The sequence below is a fragment of the Macrosteles quadrilineatus genome, unplaced genomic scaffold, assembly GCF_028750875.1.
Source record: "Macrosteles quadrilineatus isolate MER2022 unplaced genomic scaffold, UCM_ALF_1.0 Scaffold_1__1_contigs__length_201487025, whole genome shotgun sequence".
Taxonomy (NCBI): domain Eukaryota; kingdom Metazoa; phylum Arthropoda; class Insecta; order Hemiptera; family Cicadellidae; genus Macrosteles; species Macrosteles quadrilineatus.
In genome coordinates, this window is record NW_026542594.1 from 73,744,248 (window position 1) to 73,756,713 (window position 12,466).

The window sequence follows — 12,466 nt, forward strand, 5'->3', positions numbered from 1 at the left end:
TATTAAATTGTTTAAACAATATTGGATGCCCGATAAAAACTACTGAACAAAACAAATGATATAACTATGGATTATTAATAATTTTCAAATAGAAATAATATTATATTTACATAATTTACAGTAAAATGCATTATTAACTATCATAAAATCAATGTTTTAGACTACAACCGGCGTTAAAAGCACGTGTAACACAAATAACAATAAATAAACAGGACAAATTTTAGTCAACAAAAATAAGAGTAAAATATATCCACATTAAACGTGAACTAAGATTCGTCCAATGCCCGAAAATAATTTAACAGAATTGAATTAAATTAATGCTATTTTTATGGTTCATGATTTAACAACAATTTAACAATGTTATTTATTTACATAATTTAAATTAAAATACATAAAATACTAACCGTCATCAAATAAATGTGTCATACTACATCGGTCGTTAATAGGACGTGTAACACTTAAAAAAAATTAATAAATAGGACAAATGAATTAACAACAACAATGATCAATATAAATAAGATTAAAACGTGTGAAGAAATTAAATGAAAATTTGTCCAAAAAATACAGATTTAAGTATTTCAAACCAACGTCGATGTCAGAAAATGAATATTATAATTTAGAAAAAATTAATATTCACATATTGTCAAACTATATACATTATGAGTTATCTTATACAGGAAAACTTACAGTGGAGTGACGCCCAAATCGTCTTCTTCACTATCACTGTCTTCGTCACTGTCCTCATCACTTTCTCCAGGAATTAAGTTTATAAGAAACTGCTGCACACAATTTTGGTCAAGTCTTTCCTTCTTCCAATCTTCGTCCAATACACCTTCGACATGGTCCACATACTTTTTCCACATTCCTGGTGTCACGGTGCTCGTGGCTTCGTAGAATAATTCCTGAACATCTTGTATTTTGAAAGAAGTATTTCTATCCCTGACAATTCTTTTTAGATGTGCCCATACCATCTCAATAGGATTATATTGACAGTGATATGGGGGGAGACGTATAACTTGAAATCCCATTTCAGCAGCCTTGTCGTCAATCACGTAGGTAGGCACTGGAGGCTTGTTGAGACGTACAAGCTGGTACAGTTCAGGCCGTTTCAAGTCTTTTGCGAAGGGAATTCCTCGCTTTTCCAGCCACTCTATCATCACAGCTTTCGTCGACGATGAAGTCGGCGTCTTCTCCTTTATTCTCGAGTGATACGACGCATTGTCCATCACTATTGTAGCACCACGAGGAAGAACTGGAATTGAGGTGCTAAAAAACCACTTTTCAAACACAGTACTGTTCATATCCTCGTGATAATCACCTGTCTTCTTTGATTGAAATAGTAGAGGCGGTGCTTTAATCCATCCACTGGAACCTCCTGCATGACAAACAATCAGGCGTTTACCTTTGCCCAAGGGGGAAGCAAGGGTGCATTTCACTGAGTCGTCCGTCCAACCTTTATCTTTGCTTTCATTCTGATTCACCCACGTTTCGTCCAGGAAATATGTTTTTGAAAGGTCCACACTTTTCATTTTGCGTAGGAAACGACACCTCAACAAAACGATTGATGGTTTTTCGATCAAAATCTTCCTTTTTTCAAACTTTTTATATCTAAAACCAAGTTGCTTTAAAAGAGTTCGCAGCGAGCCGTAACTTCCATGAAATAAGTCGGCGTTCTTTAAGGACTGTATTAACCTCGACAAAGTCGGTACTTCTTTTTTATCTTAATATGCCATAATGTGACGACGCACTGCTGCCATGTCAAACTCATCCAAACCCGTCACTCTTCTTTTTTTCATATGTGATCCTTTTCTTGGAGTACGCAGAACAACGTTGGTAGAAATGGGGAGTTGATCTGGAATTTGGTCCTCCACAACATCCATTCCATCATCCGTTAAATCTAAATTATCAGCTGCAGCAGTTTTCGTAACCTCACGCACTAGTGCTTTAATATTTCCAACAGTTTTCAATGAAATGCCGCATACGTCTGCAGTTCGTTGCAACACCTTTTTAACGTCAAGTAACGGTCCTTTGTTTATTTTCTCACTTTCAAAATAATTAATAACTCTCGATATGATTGTCCTTGCCTGCGAATGAATCACTTGGCGTTTTTTCGCAGAAGACATATTTTCTAAGCATACACACTAAACGCATACAACTATAATTAGTAAAAAAAACACATATATGCAAATGAAAAACGGGCTGCTGAAACCGATTGACCGCACTCACATTGCTGCACACTCCGAATACCAAGTTGCTATTGATATGACAACACTCGAACAACCCGTTAGCTTAAACGCAAAATTCTCTGACTCACACTTATGAATCATATTAGCCAGTACTTTGCTATTGACACTAGGTCAGTTACTCATAGGGGTCAAAGGAAGCGTGGACCTAATCCCTTGCGCCTGCGAGTGTGGGGGTGCGTGTTTGTCACGGCACTTGACCCGGCTTCCATCGGTGCTTGTGGTTTGCTAACATAAAAACCAAATTAATTTTGTAATATAATTTGTTACATTAAAATAATAATAATGGTTTATTACAACCCTTAAAGTCGACCGATTAACATGGGACAAACACACAATTGTTTGTATTATGATAACAAACAATACAGTATCAAGTATTTTGGTAAATAATAATTATTTATTAAATTTCGGCTATTAAGTAGAGTATTCGGTGAGGCGTAGCTAATGGGATTTAAAGGCCGGGCCACCCCAACTATTCATCGGCCAACCCTGTCCCTTGCGCCCGTGAGTGTGGGGGTGCGTGCGTGTGAAGGGACTTGACCTGGTCTCCATCGGCACTCCCGTTTTGCTATTACTATATTTCTGCTCTCAGTTTTAACTGATAACTTCTAATTAATGCTTAACGATCTGCTTCAATTCGAGCTAACATTTTGCAACAAAGTTTTTCCAGCATTGAGAGAGAATTGAAGAAAACTGTTGCCTAGACATCCCCCTAATCAAACGAATTTTCTCCGTAGATAATCCTGAAAAGTGGAGTGATATCAACCATTTAAAGTGCTCAATTTTTTACCCCCAAACTCTGGGTTATCAACTGGAAAGCCATAATCTGCTTTGAATAGGCTAAAGCAGCAACACCATTGATAGTTTGTTAACGTATTTTAACGTGTTGTGTGTTAGTCACAGTATATGCTCCGCATCAGAACTTTCTCATCCACGTTGTTCAGTGGGGTTTCTCTTAATACCTGTCCCAAAGTTTTGAAAGTATGGATTCATTTGTCGAAATAGGTTGGATAACTCTTGTAGCTATAAGATTTGGATAGCAATTTTCATTTTCACTTTTTGAACGGCGTATATTATTTGCCTCTCCTGAATCATAAAAATAAACGACTGTAACTACTCGGTCGTTGAATACATAAACACTATTTCCTTCACTTATGTCTAATATTGCCACTAAAATTCAGTCAAAAAACGTTGTATAAGTTTGTCCAAGGAACTGGCAACATAACCTAGAAGTAAACAATCCATTTGTATTTTTCCTCAATTAAAGTAGAGCGAGTACCTAATACAAAAGTTTACAATAAAAACATAAGGTCCGCCAAGATTTGGTATAGGCCTAATCTTACTACTTGAACTTATCAACTCAAGGCATTATCATGGTTTCTACTAAATGTTTTGAAATATCTCGAACTGTCAGTGTCATAAGAATTTCTTGCCTACATTCATTTGATCTGACATTAGGTAAGTTTATTTTACCACCGTGACAACACTATGTGCTTTGTATATTTTTTGACTTCCAAAGTAAATTGCATAGCAGAACTGGCAAATATTATTCATCTCACCAAGTGAATGTGTATATGGATGTGTGTGTTGGACCAGGCCTCTCTTTTTCTACTCTCCTTATACGCGTAAGATACCTTATTATTAATTGTCTCTTCCTCCCGTTTTCAATATTTCTTCTTTGAACTTCAGGCATTTTCCGTTCATCCAACAAAACTGATTAACTGTTTAACTTGGTCTTAACCTACTGAATATTTTAAACATTAATATTTATTTACTCTCAAAAAGCTAATGAGTTTCTTTTTATAAACAGCTGTTTTTAGCGAATTTCCCATATAGGGAATAAGCTATTACCGTAGTACTCATGGTAAGACCTGGACGCGGGACCGATTTTTTTTTTTCGTTTTGAGGTCCCTAGAGACCAAAAACACCATCCGTTCAAATTCATATATATATATATATATATATATATATATATTTATATGTGAAAAATAGAAAAATAGGGCTACTATATATAAATAAAGATTAAACATTAAAAAACTTAGTACCCAAGTAAAATTATTTATTAAAATATTTACTGACTATAGTTTCGGCTCTAAGGCCATTTTCAAAGTAAACAAAAATCAAAATAAGATATGTAAATAAATAAATAACATATATTATAAAACTTATCTAACTTGTAACAAAATTTTGTCTTCATTGATTAATTTATATACTATATGATGTGTTGTACTTATTTTCATTAATATTTTCTCAATTTTGCTATTGTTTCATATATTGGATTATTCAATTTTGGAATCATTGTATTTAAAATATTTGATTTGTTATTTTTGTAGTTCATATAAATATTAATTTCTTCTTTTACATTCAATTTTTCTCTGTCTTTTTCAATTTCTAATATTGTTAAGTTTTCTTCGATCTTAGTAAACTTATGTTTGGATTTTAGTAAATGATCTGCAAAATTTGATTTCATTGATGTTTTGTTCTTCGATTTGTATGCCTGTATATGTTCGTTGAATCTAACTTTAAAATTTCGATAGGTTTGTCCAATGTAGTAGTTGTCACAGTCAGAACATTTAATTTTGTATATATACCAGATGCATTTTAAATATTTGCTGTATTGTTTGTTATAGGATTGTTGGTTTTATTGTGTATTATTTTAAAAATGTTATTTTTTGTTCTGTAGCTTAATTTTACTGGGGTATGTTTGAATGTTTTCCTGATTGCTTTGTTAAAATTGTTGTTGTATGGGACGCACATGAATTTCTTTTCTTCTTTGTGTTTTGAATTGTTTTCTAAGTTTGATTTTAATTCATTTCTTTTCTTAATTTTCTTCTTGATCATATTATCGATCATTTTGCTTCTATATCCATTTTTTTCAGCTAGATATTTTATAGTGTCGACTTCTTTCTTGTAATTTTCTTTATTTAAAGGAACATTGACTAATCTGTGTATTAATGAATGAAAAGTTGCAATTTTGTGTGTCCATGGATGATTCGAATTTTTTGGAATTATTATGTCTGTAGTTGTGGGTTTTCTGAATATGTTAAAAGAATGTTTGTTGTTTTGGATGGAAATTGTTAGATCTAGGAAATTGATAATAACACATCAATCACATAATACTTTATAAGATAGGTACGTTGATTAACAATATGTAAACGTCAATATATACGTAACAGCCAATTTACAGTATTTTTGCTTTTAGGAAATGTCCCATTGCTATGTCATTTGCATTATTTGTTGCCAATGAAGCCGCAAGGCCGTATGAACTAGGAGGCCCCTGACAGTTCAAGAATAAAATCCAACTTCACTTCAAGTATTCCACTACACCTAACATTCCATAGAGAGATTATATTGACAACTTTATGTTATTGATAAGGCTGAGACAACTAACTGTCATTCCCCATGTTAAGGAATTCCAGCTTCAACAGTAACCCCAAAATAAATTTCTCAAAAGTATGCTAGAGGGTTCATTCATTGGCATAGAAGTACGTTATGAACTGACGCGACGTGGCGAAGGAAAATCAAACTTACACTGTAACGGATATACCTCCCTTTGAAATTAGAATATGTCTTCCCAAAAAATATTTTCTTTTCTAATAAAATCATATTACACTGATGAAATCACGGAAGTGTTTAACTGCAAAAGATCCACCAATACGATTTTAATACTATTTAAAGGTTCTTCTAAAAGAAGTGATACCAGATAACATACTAACAATAACTCCAATGACGTACGGTATGGGGAACATTTTATTCATTGAATGATCAACCATATTTGGCAACTAACGCAACTAATATCATTATTGTTTTTACACTTATTACTCTTTAAACAATGCTAAATGCTCAAAATATGTGTATTTCACCCAATTAATCGCAGTTAGATGAATTAACGTAAGCCTTGAAAGTAACCGTCGATTTCGACGGGTTTCACCTAGTATAATAGATTAGTAAATGTCAAACAAGAATTGGTGTTGAAAAGATCCAAAAATGATTTGAATTGTATATTAACAACCACTAGTGCTCCAGCCAGTGGCACTGCTGATAAGATTCCTAAAATTACACTTAACTCAATTCAATGGGTAATGCCACATGTGATACCATCAGATGGAGAGAAGTTACAATTACAAAAGATGTTATTGCAAAATAAAAATTTACAAATTGCATTTAGAAGTTTAGAGTTGCATGAACTTCCATCATATCCCAATACTACAAGACATACATGGTCAGTAAAGACATCTTCAAGTTTGGAGAAGCCTAGGTATATTATATTTGGTTTCCAAACAGCTAGGGATAATAGTGCAGGAAAAAGAACTGATGAATTTGATCACTGTAAGTTAAAAAATTTCAAAGTATTTCTAAACTCTGAATATTATCCTTATAGTGATTTAAATCTTGACTTTGAAAATGGAGATGTCTCTAAAGCTTATGAGATGTTTATGAGGTTTAGAGTGACTTACTATAATACTATCCCAGATCCTATGATTAGTAGGGCTGAGTTTATGAAGGAAATATCCACTAATTGTAATAGACTGTTCTAGACAGAATGAAACAGTGAAGGAAGGAATTGTTGATATTAAATTAGAGATTGAAACTGCAGAAAATGTACCAGCAAATACATCTGCATATTGTTTGATAATACACGATAAAGTGTTTGAGTACAATCCTTTGTCAAATGAGATAAATAAAATGTAAATAAAAGATGAAAAACATTCAACAAGAATTGGTTGACTCTGCAAATCAAATACGAGAGAAATATAGAGCTTTAAAACGTGGCAAGTTTCTAGAGGCTGAAGAGAGGTTCCAAACATTCCAACCTTTAATAGAGCCATTACAAGAATTACAAAAAATCGCCAAAACAGAGAGGCCTCGAATGGAGATTCTCCCAATGACTCCATCTAGAATACCAATAATACCAAGATTACAACCATTACAACAATCCACCCCACAGAAATTAGATTTTGGTCTTTTAGCATCAGACTATTTAGGAAATTACCTCAGTAAAAGTAGTATGACAGACACTACATATGGTATTAGACGAGAAGCAAATAAATTTTTTATTGGAAATAAGGAAGTTGATATTGCCAATGATGATGTTACAATTGCAAATAAAACCTACAAGGGGACAAAAGGTTTGCGGGAATTGTTAACGTTAAAAGAACCTGAGGATTATACTCAGGCTGATTTGCAAAACTATAAAGAGATTTTGGAAGCTACAAATGGACATTTAAAGAGTTACAAAGATAGTGCACCAATTTCAAGTAATAGACATACTAAATATCTTAATATAATTAAACCTCTATTTAAGTCTGTTGGTGAAGGTTTGAGACAAGTGACTGGTAATAAAATAGACTATATTTATTGGGATGATCCTAATGAGCTTGTCTTGTAGATAGGTTAAGACTTCTTTGGCTAAGTCGCCAAGCTGGTAACTCAGGAGTGGATAATGAAATAGATTCCATTATTGAAGAATTGAGGGAAAGTGGAATTATTTATTAAATAAAAATATGTTTATAGATAAATTTTATTGTTTATATAATCCATATAATAAGCCTGCAGAACCCAGGGCTAGTAATGAACCTACTTTAAATTTACAAGACGATAGTTGGAATTGTTTAAACCGTAAAATTGGTAATGTTAAAGATGGAGAGTTTGTAGATGATGCATCAACTTTGGGGCAGACATTAACTAGAAAAGGTGATGTTTTTTTACAAGGTAAAACTAAATATGAGTTTTTAGAATCCAAGAATAAAAATTGGAATGCTAAAAAACAAAAAAATACTAATGTGGAAAGGGGTGAAAGTTTAGATGATGTGCCTACTTTACAACAGACTTTAATAAGAAAAGATGGTGGTATATTTGTACAAGATAATAATAATTATGAATTTTTAGAATCAGAGAATGGTGTTTGGAATGCTAAGAAACGGAAAATTACTAATGTGGAAAAGGGTGAAAGTTTAGATGATGTGCCCACTTTACAACAGACTTTAATACGAAAAGATGGTAAATTTGTACAAGATGATAATAATTATGAATTTTTAGAATCAGAGAATGGTGTTTGGAATGCTAAGAAACAGAAACTTAGCAATTTGATAGAAGGTACAGATAGTAAGGATGCTGTGTGCTACTCCACTAAAGAATAAGACAGGGTTGGTGGTTACAGAAGCCATTAAAACCATTCTACCAAAGGGGGTTAAAAACATTCAATCTGACAATGGAAAAGATTTTTTTAATCAATATTTTAGCAAACTAATGAAAAAATTAAATATTAATCACTATCACACATTTTCTACAACTAAGGCTGCAATTGTGGAGAGGTTTCAGAGAACTTTAAAGAATTGGTTATATAGGGAATTTAGTGCTCAGGGAAGTTATAAATGGTTGGATTTACTTCCAAAGTTAATTCGAAAATATAATAATAAAGTGCATAGATCTATAGGAATGAAGCCTAACCAAGTGAGTATTAAGAACAGTAAATATGTGCATGAGACTAAGGTAGGTTCTAAAGTAGTGCAAGTTAAAAAGCCAAGATATAAGGTAGGTGATAGTGTGAGGATTTCCAAGTATAAACATGTTTTTAGTAAAGGTTATACTCCGAATTGGACAGGAGAACTATTTACAATAGCAGAAGTTAAGAATACAAAGCCTGTGACTTATATCTTGAAAGATGAAAATGGTAATATAATCAGGGGAGGCTTCTATACAGAGGAGTTGTTAAAGACCAAGTATAAAGACATGTATTTGATAGAAAAGGTAATTAGGAGAAAAGGTGATTTATAGTATGTCAAATGGCTTGGATTCCCAAGAAGCCAGAATTCATGGATTTCCACTAAGGATGTCCAAGGGAGCGCGCCATGAGCCGGGAGCACGCCCGAGATCACGTGCAAACCTCGCACTGTCAAGTTGATGATTTTGAGAATATACATGTGAATGCATGTGGATTTGAAATAGTAATGAAGTTGTACAATGGTATTGAACATTTATATAGGGGTGTAAAGGCCGTGGGCAGGATTTTAAAAAAAGTGGCTAAAAAATGCCCACCATTTCCAGACGTGTTTTTTAGTATTAAAAAAGTAGAAAATTTATATAGGGGTGTATAGGTCGAGAGCTGGGTCTTTAAAAAAGTGGCCAAAAAAATGAGCCACTCATTTTTCTCATTTTTCCCCTATAAAAAGTGCCCTAAAAGTGCCTCTAAAACGCCGAAAGTGAGGTATCTTTGTCCTATTATATCTACTTGTATACTATTTTATTAAAGTGAAATTCCAGGTTTTTTCCAGGTTTTTTCCTGGTTTTTTGAAGTTTTTCCAGGTTTCCGCGTATCTGTTTGGTTCCACTTAAACTATAATCAATTTAAGACTTGCAGGTTAAGTATACAATATACATCAAATTTTTTTCAAAGTCCAGTGAGCTAGGGTTTAAAAAATAACAATCCTTATTATAGTAATAATTTTCATTATCACCATTGCTTAAGGTCACCGGAAACATCGTCTCTCTCGATAGCAGCAAAATCCTGAATATTATCTTCATTTTTTATGAACACATTATCAACGGCGATAAAATCCTGAATATTTCCTGCGGTCGTGTGGTCGCTTCCTACAGTAACGTAAACGTCATCACAGTCTTACGTTATCATAGAAAAATCCTGGACATCTCCCGTGGTATGTATAAATTATTGCCGTCTCTCGCGATCACGGAAACGTAATCATCGTCATCCGCGATTGCGGCAAAATCACGAAAATCTTCCGCGGCCGTGTGGACATCATCATTGACTCCCGCGGTCACGTAAACGTCATCGTCATCGTCCGCGATCACGGCAAAATAGCGAAAATGTTCCGAGGCCGTGTAGACACCATCATTGACTCCCGCGGTCACGTAAACGTCATCGTCGTCGTCTGCGATCGCGGCAAAATCAAGAATATTTCCCGCGGCCGTGTCAACATCATCGTCGTCTCCCGCGGTCACGAGAACGTCATCGTTGTCGTCCGCGATCGCGGCAAAATCATGAACATCTGTGGCCATGTAGACATAATCATCGTCGTCTTTCGCGGGCACGGCAAATCACGAAAATCTTCCGCGGCCATGTAGACATCATCATTGCCTCCCGCAGTCACGGAAACGTCATCGTCGTCGTCGTCCGCGATCTCGGCAAAATCATGAATATTTCCCGCGGCCATGTAAATATCATTGTCGTCTCCCGCGGTCACGGAAACGTCATCGTCATCGTCCGCGATCTCGGTAAAATCATAAATATTTCCCGCGGCAGTGAAAACATCATCGTTGATCTCGCGGTCACGGAAACGTCATCGTCGTCGGCCGCAATCATGGCAAAACCATGAGCATATCACGCGGCCGTGTAGAAATCATAATCGTCGTCTTTCGCGGTCACGGGAAATCACGAAAATCTTCCGCGGCCGTGTAGTCATCATCGTTGCCTCTCGCAGTTATCGAGAAACGTCATCGTCGTCGTCCGCGATCTCGGTAAAATCATGAATATTTCCCGCGGCCTTGTCAACGTCATCGTCATCTCCCGAGGTCACGGAAACGTCATCGTTGTCGTCCGCAATCGCGGCAAATCATGAACATTTCCCGCGGACGTGTAGATAACATTGTCGTATCCTGCGGTCACGAAAACGTCATCGTCGTCTCCCGCGGTCACGAAAACGTCATCGTCGTCGCCCGCAATCGCGGCAAGACGCATTTTACGACTACAATCTTCTACCGGGGCTAAAATAAAAATCCCGGCTTTTTCCAGGTCCCTTCAAATTCAAGGTTATTTCCCGGAGAAACATCGTTAACCTATAAGCCACACACCCTATCGGTAATCAGCCAATAAGAAGGCCTAATGAAGAAGATGGAGGGGTCAGGAGTCACGGAGCTGGAGGACCTGGAGAGGACAATTGAGGGGGAGATCACCACAGGCCACCACAGGGACCAAGAAGATCAGGAGTTTCGGAATGCGTGTATCGGTGCGTGTGCTTCTGGGACAATTAACAGTATGTAATAAGGATAAAATATATAACTAAAGTTTTGTCAAACATACAAGTCATGTAATTTGTCAGTAACTAATTCTTTTAAATTTTCAATTGTTTTTCTTTTCTTGTAAATTTAACGTTGTAAATTAGTTTATCTTATTATTGTTGATTTTTGCCTTTTCAAAGTTTTCTTTTGCTGTTGTATCACTTTTTACTTGGTGTTCTTTTAAATTTAAATTTTTGTTCATTACACGTTGAGTAACACCCTTAAGCAGTCTTATGTCTCATTAACCTAACACGTCTTCACTAAGCTAAGCGAGTGTGAAACATTTTAGGAAACTTAAATTTAAAGTGAAGCATGGGACTCGCAGTGTATATACGTTATGGACTCCAAAACCGCTCAACAGATTGTAATGAAACTTTCAGGCATTATTAACACGTTCGCTGCGGCATACGTAAAACAGGCGCTTGCCAATTGCGGCGCGCCACCGAATCAGCGATCGCATTTGGCATTCATATATTTCAGTTTGACCCCCAAATAAAAGAGGGAGAAAATCCCCAAAACCGCAACAAAAGCATTGCCAGACGGGATTCACGGGAAATTTTACTACCAACCTACACCAAAATAAAGCTCCCATTCTCTCCTGGCGAGCGGTAGGCACGTTGTAAAGATACAACGCCCGTCTGTGCTGATCTTTATTAACGTTGTAAAGATACAACGTTGTAAAGAGATACGCCGCACGTTGTTAATGAACGTGTTAAGCATCTTTCAAGGATGGTTTGTGTGAAGTTTGGTACAGACCCATCAAAGGGGATCTGCCCCAGAGGGTTTTAAGTGGGCCAATGTCAGATTATTTGAACTACAATGTTTACAAATAAATATAATTTAAAAGCAGATGTTTGATTTCACCAACTGTTTTGTAGGTTTGAATATCACAACATTCTGTATTAGTAATGATTTGAAATAGTACCACAATGTTTCTACAGAGTGCAGCACAGAAAACTATTTTACTTTTGAATAAGTCCAAATATATTAAACCCCAATCGCAGCATACCTGTGCACCTCAACAACGTTTAAATTCTTTAATGTTAAATATGTCAACATAAAAACCTTTATCAAAGAGCAATGCCTTAATATTTTTATCTTTTGTTCTATACCCACACAATCGAACATAAATTATTAAGTGAATAATAATCGTGCGTGCTATCTCGGGTATTCCAATGTTTCTAAAATTTGTCATTAACCCACCCACC

At 35.5% G+C, this 12,466-nt stretch overlaps 1 protein-coding gene across 1 annotated transcript; it reads right to left on the reverse strand.

The window, feature by feature from the left end:
- Positions 1 to 683: 683 nt before the first annotated feature.
- On the reverse strand, positions 684 to 1,529 carry LOC128998016 (uncharacterized). Its single transcript, XM_054423947.1, has one exon. The coding sequence runs from the start codon at positions 1,527 to 1,529 to the stop codon at positions 684 to 686; it is 846 nt and encodes a 281-aa protein (XP_054279922.1).
- Between the last annotated feature and the right edge of the window lie 10,937 nt (positions 1,530 to 12,466).

What these genes read in the sequence shown, in the direction of transcription:
- LOC128998016 (XM_054423947.1), bottom strand. Translation starts at nt 1,529, where the DNA reads ATGAAAAGTGTGGACCTTTCAAAAACATATTTCCTGGACGAAACGTGG.